Genomic DNA, 18,622 nt, shown 5'->3' with positions numbered 1-18,622 from the left:
CCTGGGTTGCCTTCTCATTTTGTTGACGGTTTTCTTTGCTGTGCAAAAGCTTTTCACTTTCATGTAGTTCTGGTAGTTCATTTTTTGCTTTTGTTTCCCTTGCCTGAGGCACCTATCTAGAAAAATGTTGCTAAGGCTGATTTCCAAGGGATTACTGTCCATATTTTCTTTTAGGAGTTTTATGGTTTCAGGTCTCACATTTGGGTCTTTAGTTCATTTTGAGTTTATTTTTGTGGTTGGTGTAAGAAAGTGTTAATGGAACCTGGACTGGAACCTGACGGAAGAACCAAGCGGCACTGGGAGACTTTGGAGGATTGGAGGTTTATTTAACATGGGTTGGCTCAGAGGAGGTTGTTCTCCAAAGGTCTGAGCCCCGAGCACAGGCAGGGCGGGGATTTATACCCTTCTTCTTCCGCATATTTGGTACTTCTGTCACGGGCGGAAAACAGGGTAGGAAAGGAGAACCCGGGAGGGCTTTGAGACAGGGACTGGAATTCCCTTGCTGGTTTGGTCAGCCATCTTCAAGTACAGTTTTTCCCTATCATTCCCCTCTTTGATGCCCCTTTAAATACCTAGTTTAGAGGGCATCATTATCATCTATTATAATGGCCCTGCAAGGCTAGTATCTGGGGCGCAGCTCACGTGTTAACAGTGTTTTCTATGAACTTAGCAATCCATCTTAAGGTTCCTAAGGCTGTCCAACAAGCAATAACAATAACAAGTTTCCGGGAGAAAGTCCAGTTAGAAGGGGCAGTAGTGTTAAGTCCAACAATGGAGGTGAGGGATATTGTGCTGACAATAGTCCGGGACCATGGTGAACAGATGTCCGTCAGTCGGTGGGGTCTGATTGAAGGTGGAGCTGGAGCCGGTCCATAGGATCTGGTTGGGCTTTCCACTGGTGTGATTCATCCAACTGGTGACAGCTGCCTTTACTCTAAAGCAGTGAATCCATTGGGTGACACCCAAGACCTTGAGAGCAGTAGGGGTGGTTAGAACAACAGTGTGGGGGCCCTGTCCACCATGGTTTGAGGGGGTCCTTTCTAATGCTTCTCAGGAGATGTGCCTTAGACTTTTTCCCAGGGCTTGGAGATGTTGGGACACTTCTAAGTTTCCAATCTGTTCGAGGTCTCCTCTAAGCCTACTTACTACAGGGGGTGGCCTGCCATAGAGCTTTTGAGGTGAATTATATCTGTGGCAATCTTTTAAATCCAGTTGACTAGAATAAACAGGATCAATGACCTCCAACAGTTATGTTCTACAAAAGTATGACATTCAGGTCCAGGCATAAGGATAGCTGGATTTAAAGTTTGGCAGGTTTTAGGTATTATTTCAGGCATATCTACCAGTGTACCTGGTATTAATAAGTTGGCCTCCATCATCCATTGGTGGCCTTTGGTTTCTAAGACACTCTGGACCTGATGTGAAGTCATTACAGTCAGGGACTGTCCCCTAGTGAGCTTTGAGGCTCCTTTTACCAAGAGCACTATTGTATGCTTAGCTAAAGCCTTTGTTTGCAATTGCACCTCAGTAGAGGTGGCTTCTAGGATAAATATAACTGAAAAATACCATTATGAAGACCTCTTTGTTTGAGGTAAAGAGTTAACATACTAATTACAAAGGATCACTGGCAAGTGGGAGAAAACTTGTCTCAGGAGATCCTAAGTGCATAACCCAATCCAGTCATAAAGAGAGTGGCGTCGGGGTGCCTGGGTGGCTCAGTGGGTTAAAGCCTCTGCCTTCAGCTCAGGTCATGATCCCAGGGTCCTGGGATCGAGCCCCGCATCGGGCTCTCTCCTCATCAGGGAGCCTGCTTCCTCCTCTCTCTCTCTCTGCCTGCCTCTCTGCCTACTTGTGATCTCTGTCTGTCAAATAAATAAATAAAATCTTTTTTTTTTTTAAAGATTTTATTTATTTATTTGTCAGAGAGAGAGAGAGAGGGAGAGAGAGCGAGCACACGCAGACAGAACGGCAGGCAGAGGCAGAGGGAGAAGCAGGCTCCCCGATGAGCAAGGAGCCCGATGCGGGACTCGATCCCAGGACGCTGGGATCATGACCTGAGCCGAAGGCAGCTGCTTAACCAACTGAGCCACCCAGGCGTCCCAATAAATAAAATCTTAAAAAAAAAAAAAAGAGAGAGAGAGAGTGGCGTCATCCATTATCTCCACAAGTCCATAGTCACTCTACATAGTCTACCCTCTGGAGTGGGGTATTTTCTGGCTTTTAGGGAATGATTTCGTTATCCCAGCCACTTAGAACTGGTCAAGGTGATAAGTTATACAATTGTTGGGGAATCAGTCCCCTTTTCCAGTTGTTTAATCGTGTGCCATGGAGTCCTGTTATTATTAGCTCCACAGAATAAAAACAAGAAGATTGTCTAAACGAGCTATTGCGCAGCATCTCTGAAGTTTACTTTAAGTTGTCTAGTTTAGGTAAACAAAAAACGCTTAAAGACAATGAACTCTAGAATTTACATCCACAAAGGTGGATTATTTAAACATATTTTTTCTCTCTAAAATAACCCTCATTTCCAGAGATAGCCAAATCAGGACTAACTTACTCGAGAAACAAGTTAATTAGTTACATAATTAGTTACATTAATTAGTTAATAGTTACATAAACTCAGCAAGAACAGTGAGTGATCATATTGATCTTTTAGAATCTGCTTTGCTGGAGCTTTATAAGGAATCTCTAGTTTGAACTTCTGGTAGCCTCTCCAGGCCAGAAGCCAAGCCATGCACTTGCCATCAGACATACCTGCAATACCTCTAAGATTTGGGCAGATCCTCTTCATGAGGTGCCCAGAGTATCCTGAGGTTCCTGCCCCTGCCAGGAAGTGACATTCTTTACTCATCTGGTGAGGTTCCTGGGACCTCTGAAAGCAAGGTATCAGGCCAACAGTTCCAAGGGGCTTTACGGCTCTAGGTTTCATAAAGTCAACCTTAGCTCCTTAAAGCTGTCTGGTCATATCTGAGTCTATGCATGTCTTCCTCAAATAATGATATCCCAGTCAAACAAAGCCTTGGTAAAATAACCAATGTTTCCAATAGTGTCCTGTTACAAGAACAGATTCTTACTGAACTTACACAAATGACTAGGATTGCCATGGAAGAAGGTATACTTAATGAGACCTTCTGAGTTTCAGAGGGTTCAGATAGAAAAGTTGAATGCTTTAATTTGCTTACAAATGATTATTTTATCATGTTTCTGTATGTCATAGAAATCTTATGTTTCCTTAATTAAGAAGAGTGAACATTAAGGAAGCAGCAATGTTTTTCAAACAGGGATCACAAAACTATAATCATTTTTTTAGTTCATTTAGTCCCATATTACTGATTCTTGTTCAGTCTGAATGCAGCTTCTTAGTTCTGGAAGTTCTTGCTCATTTCAGTTTTAGGATTTTTAATATACTGAATACTTGTATCTGTCCTTTATATGAATCTCTTTGAAGATCTAAGTCACTTTACAAGAGAATTAGGATAATTATAAATGACAGAAACTCAGGATAGACATGGTTAATGATCTGATAGGAGAGTTTACTATGATACGATTGATGAGGAAACTCAGTTATTCTGTGATATGTAACACTTCAATAGCCGGAACCAGATCGTTACATACCAAACAAGCAAGCCTAATTAGTCAGCAAGAGTTTGTTCATGATTTAAATCTTGGGGAAGTTTGTTAAAACCTTAAAAAGTTTTAAAACACATACCTACATAGGATTGGGGATGTTGAAGACCTGATAAAGGCAAGACATAGAAACTTTTTTTTAAGCAGGCAGAGAGAAAACAGCTATTTGCATTTTCTTATTAAGAGCAGACCAACAATTGAGAATACTGTCTTTTTTTTTTTTTTTAAAGATTTTTTTATTTATTCATTTGACAGATAGAGATCACAAGTAGGTAGAGAGACAGGCAGAGAGAGAGGAGGAAGCAGGCTCCCCACTGAGCAGAGAGCCCAATGCGGGGCTCGATCCCAGGACCCTGGGATCATGACCTGAGCTGAAGGCAGAGGCTTTAACCCACTGAGCCACCCAGGTGCCCCGAGAATACTGTCTTTTTGAACAGAGAGAAAACCAACTTTCTATACCAATGTCTTTTATTTTTTTATTTTTTTAAATTTTATTTATTTATTTGACAGAGAGAGATCACAAGTAGATGGAGAGGCAGGCAGAGAGAGAGAGAGGGAAGCAGGATCTCTGCCGAGCAGAGAACCCGATGCGGGACTCGATCCCAGGACCCTGAGATCATGACCTGAGCTGAAGGCAGCGGCTTAACCCACTGAGCCACCCAGGCGCCCTATACCAGTGTCTTTTAAAAATTCATTTCAGGGACGCCTGGGTGGCTCAGTGGGTTAAGCAGCTGCCTTCGGCTCAGGTCATGATCCCAGCGTCCTGGGATCGAGTCCCACATCGGGCTCCTTGCTCAGCAGGGAGCCTGCTTCTCCCTCTGCCTCTGCCTGCCATTCTGTCTGCCTGTGCTTGCTCTCTCTCCGTCTCTCTCTCTCTGACAAATAAATAAATAAAATCTTTAAAAAAAAAAAAAAAAATTCATTTCAATCTTAGTCCATCCTGACCACACCTAAAATTCATTTCCAAAGATTTCCCATCTGAAACCTTCTACAACTTCCCTTTGCATTCAGGTTTTGTCCCAAGCCATTTCTTTCCAAACAACCGTCTCATTTAAGACAAAATTACCTTCTTTTACCTTCAGCAAATGCATTCCCATTCTTTATCTTTCTTACATATCTCCTACTTTTCCACATACAGAGTTGATTCCCTTATTTCCATCAGTTTTACAGTTAGCAGGATTTTGCACTCTTTAGAAATCTTAATCTCCAGTGAAGACTAAGGAGTAGCCAATTGTGAACTGTTACAGCAGAATTCTTAAATGGCAAATTTGTGAAATCAGTTAAGCACAAAACATGTTTACCAACAGAGTTAAATATTCTTAGTTCTTTGCAGTAAGTCAAAAGCACAAACCTATGTCCAGTAATCAGTGCTTTAGCACTTTATCCCATTTGGAAAGGACCTAGATGTTCAACAAATTTAATTCCATCTGTTATCCAACCAAAACTTTATGAAGTTTCAGGTTACCAAAGACTTTGAAAGCTACTTTAACAATTACCCATGAAAACTTTGATGAGATAATTAACCATTTTAGTCATCTTTTTACAAACAACTCAACAGAGATAACATGAGGTTATTTGACCTTTGGTGAACCTTGATAGAATAAAAGTTTCCTGTTTACCACCAATAACTTAAAAGACACATCTTTCTTAACTAAACGAACAAACTTAGTTTAAATGCTGAATTATGTTCCACTTGGATCCTCCCCATGGTCAATTTTTACCTGAGACACATGTAGAAATCTGGAGTGGATGGTGTTAGGTCTGGGGGTGCTTTTCTTGGTCCTGACAGTGAAGAGAGGGGCCATGGTGCCTGAGGCACTGATGGTCCAGAAGCCAATAATGCAGGCCACACCCAAAGTGGTGTAGAAACAGGAAAAGGTGGATGGGGAGACAGAAGAGAGAGTGCTTCCAGAGGGCAGAGAAAAGGTTCCCGGTTCAGGAAATCATCATCAGCTCCAGACAAGCAGACACCATGTTTTCCAGCCGACAAGGGGGGATAGGTAGTCATGTCCGGCCAGATAAGACAGGGAATTTCCCGGAAACAAAGGGAGTTTCAGCAGCTGCTTGGGAATATTCCTTAAAGTCCTTGCCCTGAAGGACACCGGGGATCGTGACCTGAGCAGAAGGCAGACGCTTAACCCACTGAGCCACCCAGGCACCTCCCCCACTTTCTCTTAAAGATAAATATGAGAGCTCCTGTTATTTTACATCCTGTTTCTGTCTGGATCAAGTTTCCTATGGGCTGTCAGAGCTGCTAAATCGAGTATCTCCCCATACATGCCACTTACAAGAAGCAGAAGCACTGTCTTCCTGCTGCTCAGCTTTAGGCCCTGGGTCAGAGGACTGTGGTCCCCACACTTTCTGATGGGTTCGTCCTTGTCTAGAGCTCATCTGTGTTGCTGCCCCTGGTGCCCCTCAGGTAGGGTCTCCCTCATAGGCTTTGCTTCCTTACAGCCTTTGGGCTCTTTTACTTGGGTTACAAATGTCCTACTTTGGTCCTTCCTATTAGCACAGAATCAGACCCATGGGGGCAGAGTTTGGGCTACCTGAAGGCAAGAATCAATATATGGGAATTGAATCAGGGTGTCTGGGAGTCCCGACTATAATTTTGTAAATGACCTGGACAGTGGGTAGGTCTTAGGGCCAGTCGACCCCAAAGGTGGCCCATTCCATTTCACATAATGTGCCTAATTTTCCAGATGTTTTGATCCCATAGTCTCCTGAGAATCCTTTCTTAAAATTTTGAGCATACAGTCTAAAGACTGTAGGTTTTGAAGAGCTTCCTCCCATGAGGAGCAGGGGGGCTCTCTTGGCCACCCTGTGTGTTCCCTCCCTGTGTCATTGGTGTAAAGACAAAGGGTGGTTGTCCCTCCAAAGGAGAGACCAGTCAGATGCCCACCTGTCCGTCCTCTGGAGGAGAACTGAGTGCCTCTTAGCCTTAGTGAGTCTGTATAAATCCCAGACTGGCACCCCAAAGACCCTATGAGGTCACCATGGAAGCAGGTTAGGGCCCACTCGGAGTCTGCAGGCTTCTGGGACCCTAAGGGTGTCCACCCGTGGAGAACAGAATCAGTCTGCCTGACAAGCCAGGTCAAACAGCACATTCCCTCACGCATTCACACCGAAGTTATTACAGTTTCTCCCCCCAACTCCAGGAGGCCCTGACCTGTAGAATTCCTTTAGGAAATTCCTTCCTGTCCCCTCTTTTGGGGGTTCCTGACCTGAGGGACCTCCTCCTCTCCCCTGGGGGCCCTCTCCCACTTTGAGATCTCTAAGAGGTCTCTGGGAAGTGATCAATTTCCCCTTCCACCCTCATGGGTGGACCTGAGTGGGTCCTGGGGCCCCAGGCCTTACCGGAATCTGACATTGGGACCATGTTCTCACCTGCCAAGTCTCCTTTGAGTCCGGTGGGAACAGCGGGGCGGGCTGGCCTGAGGCGACCAGGTGGGAGACTGCCTAAAATTAGGCAGGGCACGCCTTCTCCCTTAGGATCTCTCGTTATGTCACTGCCCCACCATTGCCCCAAACAGGTGGCAACAGTGGGTCAGCACGGTTGGGTTTCCCTGTTAGGGAACCAAATGTTACAGAACCTGGACTGGATCCTGACGGAAGAACCAAGTGGCACTGGGAGATTTTGGAGGATCGGAGGTTTATATAACACTGGTGGGCTCAGAGGAGGTTGTTCTCCAAAGGTCTGAGCACCCACTCCCCAACCCCCAGCACAAGCAGGGAGGGTAATTTATACCCTTCTACTTCCTCATACTTGGTACTGTTGGCACGGGTGGGAAACGAGGTAGGAAAGAAGAACCCAGGAGGGCTTTGAGAAAGGGACTGGAATCCCTTGCTGGTTTAGTTGGCTAGCTTAGAGTACAGTTTTTCCCTGTCAGAAGGTCTAGTTTTTCCCTGTCAGAAGGTCCAGTTTCATTCTTTTGCGTGTGTCTGTTAAGTTTTCCCAATACCACTTATTTAAAGACTATCTTTTCCCCATTGTGTATTCTTGCCTCCTTTGTCGCAGGTTAATGGACCATGTAGGTATAGCTAGCTTTATTTCCGGACTCTCTGTCCTGTTGTGTTGATCTATGTGTCTGTTTTTGTGCCGGTATCATAGTCTTTTGATTACTATAGCTTTGTAGTTTATCTTGAAATCTGGATTGTGATAACCTTCAGCTTTGTTCTTCTTTCTCAAGATTGCTTTGGCTATTTGGGTCTTTCGTGGTTCCATACAAATTTTAGGATTATTTGTTCTAGTTCTGTGAAAAATGATGTTGGCATTTATTTAAAAGCACTAGTAATGATTCCTAATTAGTCTTTACTTTGATTAATTTGATTTTTTATTTTTCATTTTACTGGATGGTATTTTCTTAGGCTTACTTATAAAAGGTGCTTTGAAGAGAGATGAAATTATAATAAACAGTATTTCATGTAGTACCAAGGTTGACCTCTGGTTGTCATTATGATTGATCTATTTTTTCATGTTGATACTCAATGCCAGGGAAACTTAAAAGTACTCAGCATTCTAGCTGTTCAGTTTACCAGGCTACATAATCTGCTTTGAGAACTAAATTATTCACTTCATTTTTCTAAATAGCTCAATTCACCACGTACAGACATTTTAAATTTCCCATTAGCCTTTATTTTATTTTTCCTTTAATGCAAAAACACTTCGATCAATTCTTGTTTAAAATGATAGTCTTTTTTTTTTTTTTTAGTTTTTTTAGTTTTTACTCGATACCAGTTAGTTAACATACAGTATAATACTAGTTTCAGGTACACAATATGGTGATTCACCACTTCCATACATCACCCTGTGCTCATTGACAAATGCCCTCCTTAATCCCCATCCCCTAGGTCACCTCTCCTCCACCCACCCACCTCCCCTTAGGTAACCATCTGTTAGCTCTATAGAGAACAGGTGAGTCTGTTTCTTGGTTGGTCTCCCTCAGCCCCCCTCCCTGCTTTGCTCTGCTGCTGGGCTGGTAGACTGTCAAAACTTACATTGTTTCCTGTAGTTTAGGCGCTTGCCATTTTTTGCTTACGTAGTTCATCCTCACCTATGCTTCACAGCTCAGCATTATTCATGATCTAACCTCAAACAGCAAAAACCAGAGAAATGATTCTTTCATGTGGTGATTCTCTACTTTTTTTTTTTAATAAGTAGATGGAAATAGCATTTTAAAGTGAGGTTGCTAGAGGTCTAGTAAGGTAGGGATTAGACTCTGGTATTTTAGACTCCTGTTTGAGAAAATGGGAAAATAAGGGGTTCATGAAATCTATTTTTTTATCTTTGAAAAATTGTAGTATAGAGGCCCCTGGGTGGCCAAGTCTGGTAAGCTTCCCATCTCCCGCTTCTGGCTTCATACTAAGCACAGAGTCTACTTAAATCAAGTCTTTCTCCTGCTCCCTCTGCCTCTCCCCTCCAGCTCGCTCTTTCTCTCTGTCTCTCTAAAATAAATAAATAATTCTTTAAAAAAAAAATCTCAGTAGTATATTGGGGTGTTCTGTTGTTGAATTTCAGCTGGAATGAACCATTGAGATTTAGGATCAGGAACAATATAGCTAATCTGTTTTTTTTTCTGGTATTTTAAGAGTTTGGCCTTAGAGGGATCACTTTTGCAAATGAGTGTTTTGGATAGGCAGCAGTCAAGTAAAATGCTGCTCTGATATCCTTGCTGAACTAATTTGCACTCAAATGTTGACTGGCTTCCTTGTGGTGAGAGGTGCGCACTCTTATTAAAATTGGCACTGTTTCTTACCCTGCATGCAAGCAAAGAAATTGTTTTTTTTTCTTAAGATTTTATTTATTTATTTGACAGACAGAGATCACAAATAGGCTCAGAGGCAGGCAGAGAGAGAGAGAGGAGGAAGCAGGCTCCCCGCTGAGCAGAGAGCTTGATGAGGGGCTCGATTCCAGAACCCTGGGATCATGACCTGAGCCGAAGGCAGAGGCTTTAACCCACTGAGCCACCCAGGTGCCCCGATAGTTTTTAATATAAAGAAGAAAGGGTGGGCTGATATGCAAAATGAAATTTTTAAAAAAATATATTTTATTTATTTATCAGAGAGAGAGAGAGAGGGTGGAGGGAAGGATAGAAGGAGAAGTATACTCCCTGCTGAGCAGGGAGCCTGAGGTGGGACGTGATCCCAGGACCCCAGATCATCACCTGAGCCAAGGGCAGATGCTTCAAGAGTGTACCACCCAGGCACCCCCAAAGTGAAATTTGTTCAGAGTCTTTGAATTCTGAATTTTCTTCATTCTTTGGACGGTGGAGTACAGTCAAGTAGCAGTAGCATCTCAACTGAGAGAGAATTAGGAGGAGAAAAGGGAGAATTCGTGTATAGTGTTAGAAGTCCTGTGAGAGAAGTGTTGGGGAAAAGGGCATTTGTGTGACTATTATGAGGTATTTAGTGCTCTTAGCAATGAGTGTTTGGGCACAGTAGTGGTGGAAACAGTGCCAGACTGTAACCATTTGGGGAGTAAGTGGATCCCAACAAATAGCATTGATATTTTAAGACATTTCACTCCAAGAAGAGAGTGGGAGTAAAGCTCCAGCTAAAGGGGCATGGGAATGGAATGAGTGTGTTATAAATATTAAATATCTTTGGTAAAAAACTTCAAAAACCTGGAAATACAAAAGTAGGAAGAGAAAACATACTCCTCAACTTGAAAATCCAAATGTATTACCGACAACAGTTTCTTATTTAGTTTGTGAGTCAATATAATCATTTTACGTATATAGGTGATATATATACACACACACAGACACACACACACATATATAATTTTGTTTATGTCATGAGAATTTTTTCATGTTAAAAATGTTTGAAACATAGTCTTCATAGTTCTGTAATGCTCCATGGTAAAATATACCATGATGCAATTAATCCTCTATTGCTGGATTCGTAGTGGTGTCGGGCTGTTTGCTGTTAGAAGCAAATACAGGAACATCTTTGTACGTGTGTGTTGATATTTCTGATTTAGAGTAGTTAACATTTGTACCTATTTACATGTTCACCATCTGCCTAAAACTGTTACCATTAAAAATGATGTCCTTGCTAATTTTATAAAAGAAAAATCTAGTTTGTTTTGTTCAGTCATTCAGCAAACTTAAGCTCCTTGCCTGTACCTTGGAGGTTGGGTTCAAACTGTGCGGACGAAGCCCCGCTTTCGCTGGAAGGCACCCAGGAAAAGCCGGCATCACCTCCTGCAAGGAGGCTTTTACTCCGAGTTCTCAGGTCCGATCACTCTACGGGCACCTCACCTCTTTCTCTAGAGACCTGATGTGCGTTTTTACTTTGGGGAGCGAATGCAACTGGGAGTGAAGGGAAGATCTAACGGATGGGGAATCTGCTCTAGCTCCTCCTTCCCTTTGATTTCTTGCTCCCCCACTACTCCTGCTTCCGGGGCTGGTCCACTTCAGCTCTCAGCCATTCTGGAGGCACTTTTCACCTCTGCTCCAGGAGCCTCTTCTGTGTGTTTTGGGTCATGACTTCCTCCACTCACTTTTATTCCTCAATAAGCTATTCTTAGCATTTGTTTTCTAGAGACTTGTCAAAAATCCATTGCACTGACTCTAGTCCAGCCCACACCTTGTTTCCTCAATACCAATTCTCAGAGAGATTAGGTTTTCCTTTTATTCTGCTTTCCTGTCATTTCTGAAGAAGCTATAGGAAGAAAGGAGTAGAAACATTTGGGTTCAGTCAGTCATCTTGGACTGGAAACCTCTGCCCCAGATGTTTTAAACATTCCAAAAATATTTTATGATTATGTAGTCTAATAGTATCTGTAATAAGGATTTCTTTCTTTGCTTTATGCTCAGATTGTTTTTTGTTTTGTTTTGTTTTTCTCTTTCCAGAGATCATTTAAAGTTCAACACTTTTTTGGCTGTATTTAAAAAAAAATTAACACTATTCTGATTTGCTTTGGGGAAAGTTTAAGGTAAAAAATTCAGAGGTTTTTGTTTCTCAGATACAAAGCTAGATTTTAACACTCATTTCAAAGAAGTTATTCCTCCCTCATCTACCTGTGCTCCCTTCATCTCATGTTATGTTCCTGTTTATTCAAGGAATTGTTGTAGGCTACCTACTCTTATCCATTTATCTGAAGTAGGGTTCTTAGGCTAAATCCATAGGGTTTTAATTATTTTTAAAAAATATGCTTTAATATTTACCTTGCTGTCCCACCACTTTGCAGTTTCTTTTCTTAAAGTGTATTCCCTCTTCTTGCATATTCTAATAAGTGAACATGGATAGAATTTGGTCAAATTCCAAATAAAACAAAACCAATTATCTAGTAGGATGTCATGGGGAAATTTGTTAAGTCTATTTAAAATATGGAAAGAATTGACTTTTTTCAAATACCATCTTTCACTAAAATAATAGAGTATTTCTGGGGCACCTGGGTGGTTCAGTTGGTTAAGCGACTGCCTTCAGCTCAGGTCAGGATCCCAGGGTCCTGGGATCGAGCCTCACATCGGACTCTCTGCTCAGCGGGGAGCATGATTCTCCCTCTCCCACTCTCCTGCTTGTGTTCCCTCTCTCTCTCTGTTTCTCTCTCTCTGTCAAATAAATAAATAAAATCTTTAAAAAGGAATAATAGAGTATTTCTCTACACTTAGTATTATTTCTATGTATATGTCTTTAGGGAAAGCCTTGCCATGCTTAGTATAGTAAACAATCATCCTGTTTAGCCCATTTTAAAGGTATTTTATGTACTTTTTTGTTATTGTAAATGAGGTCCTTTATCACGTGTTATTAAAAACAATACTTACTCTTTTTATTAAGAGTAACACATGCCCATTGTAGAAAATGTGAAATTAAAATCCCTTCTAATTTACACTACTATATTCATATTATAAGTAACAGGCATTTCACTTAGTAATATGCACTTAAGTTTCTTCCCTTTTTTTTTTTTTTAAGATTTTATTTATTTGACACAGAGAGAGAAATCACAAGTAGGCAGAGAGGCAGGCAGAGAGAGAGAGGGGAGGAAGCAGGCTCCCTGCGGAGCAGAGAGCCCGATGCGGGGCTTGATCCCAGGACCCTGGGATAATGACCTGAGCCGAAGGCAGAGGCTTTAACCCACTGAGCCACCCAGGCGCCCCTCTTCCCTGTCTTTTAGTGGATTTGATAGTTCATTTTCTTTTTAGCACTAATATTCCATTCCAGTTAATCTACCCATTTACCTCCTGGAGGACATGTTGGTTGCTTCTAAGTTTTGGCAATTATGAATAAAGCTGCTGTGCACATTCATGTACAGGTTTTTGTGTGCACAGAAGTTTCAGCTCTTGGGTAAATACCAAGGAGCACAATTGCTGGATCATATGTTAAGAGTATATTTAGTTTTGTAAGAAACCACCAACCTGTCTTCCAAAGTGGCTGTACCATTTTACATTCTCACCAGCAACGAATGAGAGTTCCTATTGCTCCGTATTCTCTCTAGCGTTTGACATTGTCAGTGTTCTGGATTTTGGTCGTTCTGACAGGTGTGTAGTGGTCTCTCGTAAAGGTTTTAATTTGCATTTCCCTCATGACACATGATGTGGAGCATCTTCTCATTTGCTCATTTGCCATCTGTATATTTTCTTTATGAGTTGTCTATTAAGTCTGGCCATTTTTAAAATCAGCTTGGTTACTTTCTTATTGTTTAATTTTAAGAGTTCTTTGTATATTTTGGATGACAGTCCTTTAGCAGATGTGTCTTTTCTAAATATTTTCTCCCAGTCTGCAACTTGTCTTCTCATTCTCTTAACATTATCTTTCTCAGAGCAGAAGTTTTTAATATTCATGAACTCTAGCTTGCCAGTACACACACTCTGATAAGTCTGGACTAGCAAGAACCTCACCATTTGTTGGTAGTTGTGTTAGTTATTCTGTTTTCCACCACAGTGGTGTTTGTGTGATTAAAGTGCTGTTGTAGTCCTTCATAATTAATTTTGAATTGAACAGCAAAATAACACACTTGTACAAATGATGCTTCTTTGTTGGTAATTACTATTTTTTCATGAAGACCTAGTAGACATTCTTTTAGAAGATATTTTGTCACACAGATATTGGTATGTTTGTATAGTTTCTTTTAGAATCCATATATATAGAATATATGCACTTTTTCTAACCTTACATTAGTACTGTATAGCTACTAGTACTAAATTAATTTAGCCACATGTTAAAATGTAAAATTCATTTCCTCGATCACACTAACTACACTTCAGCTGCTCAATGCTGGATAGTGGGGATCTAGAACATTTTCATATTTGCAGAAAGCTCTGTTGAACAATGGTGTTCTTGAACATAAGCAGTTGTGCATTAAAAAAAAAATTCCTGTAAATTTTTTTACTTCGTAGTAATTACTGAAATAAAATATTAAAATGAAAAAGGAAGAATAGAATAAAAAGCTCAGTGAAGGGATTTGTTTCCCTACTGTTATTTTTGGTTTTGTGTCTTAGTCATTTATGATAGATAAAGCAATGGTTTTAACTGTAGCTGAATGAACTGTGTGTTCACTGCTCAGCCAGATGCAAAACCTAGTGGGAGGAGCAGTTCAACGGACTGGTCCATCAACCGGTCTGTCTTTGTGGACATGCAAACAGTGACAGGTAGTATTAATCACAGCCCCAGACTCTAGCTTCTGCAATAACCATGTTTGCATAAATCTCATTCCTAGAATTAAGAACATGTCTGCCGAGAATCCCTGATTTTTAATTCCTTGGAATTGGAAGGCTGCACCAGAGACACAATAGAGACACAGTACAATAGAATAAAGGCCCAGAAAATTTCCTCCAAGAATGGCTATTTTTTCTTTATTGATCTTGTAATTATTGAATAAACTTACTTGATTGTTATAGGAATAGTGTTTTCTCCAAATTTATTTTTTTAAAGCCCTCATTTAATTCAGGCAACATTTAACATAGGCTATTATATGCTTATAATGTGCTTTACTTCTGTTTATTCTTAGTGGTATAGTGTCAGCTCATCTAGAAATAGTTTGAAAATTTCTTTGGAGTGAGACAGGTAAAAGGCACCTGGAAATAGAACACATTTCGTGGTTTAATCTTGATATTGGAAGAATCTGTCATTTGTCTGCTATTGAATTCCTTTTTTGTTTTTTTAAGTTTGCTTGCAGTGTTTGAATGTTGAGAAGGTATAGTTGCTAAAGCTGCATTTAGATGGTGGGAATTTGTATGAGGAGGGTGGTTAATACGTGATAATGAGTAGCAAGGGATACTGGTTTGGGGATGTGCATATAAATCTATTTTAGCTGTTTCTTCGAGTAAAAAGATCCAGTTTGCATGGGTAACTGTTGTTTAGATCTTCGCTGTTCTTGGAGGCTGATTTAGAGCGTAAGTAAAAACTATCCTGAGTTAGGTAGAGGGAGGTGGCACACTCTAGAGGCCCATAGGTAGGACATGTATTTCTAAAAAATGACAGGGGATAACTAACTATTGTACCTACTCTACTACCATGGAAGGGTAGGAAAAGTGATAGGTGTCATCATCTGTCTTGCCCTCTGCACCTGAGTTACAGATACAACACAAAGGAAGTGTGGTCTGGGACATAATTCATTCATCATCACTTCTTCCATAAGCATTTACAGAGATCCGGTTAAGTGTCTTGAATTTTTCTATTGAAAGTTTTTCATTTAATGCCCTGAAATGAATTGGCAAATTGATAGAGGTTACGTAAATAGAGACTGCCAGGGTACATAAGCATATTTAGGTAAAGGGGAAATTCACATTAAAGATCATTTTTCCTGTAGAAAAATGTCTTTTCTATAGAACTCTTACTTGAAAGGACTATTTTTTCAAACATAATCTTCCTTTGGTATGCTTTGGTGGTAATTGGGAATGTAACTGTGATAAAATGATTTAAAAAGAGATATACATGCTAATGTACCCAGATATCAAAAATCTTGGCTCTTCTTCTGGAATTAACATTGACGTTCAATTAAAAGATAAACAGATGTTTCATAGATGGGGGATTATTCAAAGAAGAGAGATCTTTGGACATTCAATTTTAAGAAGTTTTTTTTTCAGATTTTCAAAACTAGTTTTCAAAAAACAATCTTGTTCTCTGTTGTTGCTGCAGTGGTGTGCTCAGGAATGGATACACTTGAAATATATTTTGGTTTCTGCCAGCTTTACTGTCAGTTCTCTACTTTAAAAATTATCTTTCAGAAACAGGTAATTAGAACAAAATCAGGATGCTTTTACACAGAGGAAGTATCGAATCACGTGCTACTTTGAAAAAAAAAAGCCTCTCTGATTGTTTTGAATGGTAAGGATTGTACTTTGTTTTAAGTCGTTTTCCGGTTTTCCTTTCAGCGATGAAGTCTTACACTCCGTATTTCATGCTCCTGTGGAGTGCTGTGGGGATAGCGAAGGCTGCCAAAATCATCATCGTGCCGCCAATTATGTTCGAAAGCCATATGTACATTTTCAAGACACTAGCCTCAGCCTTGCATGAGAGAGGCCACCGCACAGTGTTTCTTCTCTCCGAAGGCAGAGACATCGCGCCATCTAATCATTACAGCCTCCAGCGATACCCAGGGATTTTTAACAGTACCACCTCGGATGCTTTCCTGCAGTCCAAAATGCGGAATATCTTCTCTGGGAGATTGACAGCAATCGAACTGTTTGACATACTGGATCACTATACCAAGAACTGTGATATGATGGTTGGCAACCGTGCCCTGATTCAGGGTCTGAGGAAGGAGAAGTTTGATCTGCTGCTGGTGGACCCTAATGACATGTGTGGATTTGTGATAGCTCATCTTTTAGGGGTTAAATATGCTGTATTTTCAACTGGCCTTTGGTACCCTGCAGAAGTGGGTGCTCCCGCCCCATTAGCTTACGTCCCAGAGTTTAACTCACTCCTCACAGACCACATGAACTTGCTGCAAAGGATGAAAAATACCGGCGTTTACCTCATTTCGAGATTAGGGGTCAGCTTTCTGGTTCTTCCCAAATACGAAAGGATAATGCAGAAGTACAACCTGCTGCCGGAGAAGTCCATGTACGACCTGGTCCACGGGTCCAGTCTGTGGATGCTGTGTACAGATGTGGCGCTGGAGTTTCCGAGACCCACTCTCCCTAATGTTGTGTACGTAGGAGGAATCCTCACCAAACCGGCCAGCCCACTACCAGAAGTAAGGTTTGCTGAACTCCTTGGTAATCTTTTCTAAACTGGAAGGTCAATTTGTTAGCTTTGATTTTTGGAGAGATGGGATTGGTTATTGTTGGCTGATAAGTGCTGCTCCCAAAAGCAGCGAAAGTGGTGGCTAGAGCCTCCCGAGGTCCCTTCCCTTGTGGATGCACCATGCCTGTGCAGCACGTTTCTGCTTTAGTGGAGCGTTTCTACGATGCTGAGAGGCCATTCTGCCATATGGTCAATAGACGGGCTGGGAAATAGACTTTTGATTAAGTACTAACTGTAGTATGTGAGGAGAATGAGTTAGATAGTTAGCTTTAATGAGTATAAGTGGTTTTGCTTTTAATTAAACACAGAGTTCACTCTCTTTATTCTCCCCCAGATAGCAGTCTCCAGTCTCCACGTCTAGATCAGGTTCAGTGAAGTCAAACGGAAGCCATGTGAAGAAAGGCCCTTCTTTTAGAAGCCATAAGCACTAGAAAGCTTATGTCCAACAATGAAAAGGAGGCAGTCCCTTCTGTCAGACTCGGGAGCCAACTAATTTTTAGCAAACAGCTGTAACTGTTTTAAAGAAATCCTGCCCCATTGCGATTTCATTTCAAAGATGGAATTGACTGCCCTTTAACAAAACGCTGTGTCCTATCTAAGTCAAACGTAAATTCTTTTTCTGGTTGAGCTGTCAGTGAGTCCCTTGTATTCTCTTCTCCATCCTAGTTTGTTTTGTGTTAGGTAACTCAAACTCGCAGGAGCCAAACTTGCGTATCTGTTGTTCTAGGGTTTTCTGACCTCAGGCTGGCTCTCTGGGTTTAATCTCAACATCTGATGGCATTTACCTGGAAGCAACAAGTTGTTCTGTGATTTTGCTCATTACCGAAACTGTTTCTACTCTTGAAAATCTGAAAAGACACACAACACCTCTGCAAAATCTCTGGTCACTACATACCAAAAAATTTGTCAGGGCCTTGTTGAAGAGCAAATCCAGATTTTTTCATAGAGGCATCAAATAAGGACAGTCACAGGGCAGAATGGAGAATTAATGTGATTGAAATATACAGCCTGTAGATTTTTCTCATCCTTTCGAAGTACATTTAATAAAAAAATACCTTTATATATTATATCACATCACATGAAAAAAATAGAGCTTGCCGGATGTAGGGCTTTTTCCCCCGCCCCCTATCCCCCAGCATTTCAAACTGCTTCAGTTAGCGGAGTCTGGGAGGGCTCTGCTCTCTGACGTCAACTGTAAAGGATAGGAACTCATCTCAGCGTCTCTCAGCCATTCATGAATTTATCCAAGCCCATTTCAAATCCTTAACTGTTCTCTGCCAGAGTCACCATGTGATGTAGTAACTCCCCTTCCTAAAGCAAACAAAAATCAGATTAAGAAGGAACTTCTACTCTAGCTGAGCTTACTCTGAGTCATTCATAATGTTACACAGATCAGTCCCGTTCCCTCCAGGTCTTCCATTTTTTCCTCAACCAGAACCCTGCCCTTCTGCGTTGCTCCTTTTGGTTTCTGTTTGGAGGCTGTCTCCCTTCTTTAGTGCTGGGATTGAAGAAGGAATGGATGATGAAAAGGAACATTCTAACAAATTTTCAGTCCCTGTCCATTTGTCTTGAGTTGCAGTAATTTGACCTACATAGCCTAAGTACAGAATAATACATTTTTTTCTATCCTCTACCCTTCATTAAGATGCATAGTATGTGATAATGCTTTTTTTCCTATAACCCAAGCTTATCTTTTCCTCTGTAGATCCCTCTGCCAATTAGTTTCACTATTTTATTTTACTCTTAAAGCATCTTTTTTTTAAAAAAGATTTTATTTTATTTATTAGAGAGAGAGAGTAAGAGC

The 18,622-nt window shown here is 41.0% G+C and overlaps 1 protein-coding gene across 1 annotated transcript in view; it reads left to right on the top strand.

The window, feature by feature from the left end:
- The first annotated feature begins 15,946 nt into the window (after positions 1-15,946).
- LOC111156987 (UDP glycosyltransferase 8) overlaps positions 15,947-18,622 on the top strand; it is a 52,445-nt gene continuing 49,769 nt past the window's right edge. Inside the window, exon 1 of the mRNA XM_022518173.1 lies at positions 15,947-16,768. Within this exon, the coding sequence (XP_022373881.1) occupies positions 15,947-16,768 (822 nt within the window). The remainder of the gene's footprint in view (positions 16,769-18,622) is intronic.

This window comes from Enhydra lutris, unplaced genomic scaffold, assembly GCF_002288905.1.
Source record: "Enhydra lutris kenyoni isolate GAN:26980312 unplaced genomic scaffold, ASM228890v2 scaffoldscaffold3, whole genome shotgun sequence".
Classification (NCBI taxonomy): Eukaryota; Metazoa; Chordata; class Mammalia; order Carnivora; family Mustelidae; genus Enhydra; species Enhydra lutris.
Note: the sequence above shows the minus strand (reverse complement) of the source record. Positions and strands in the feature narration are given on the sequence as shown.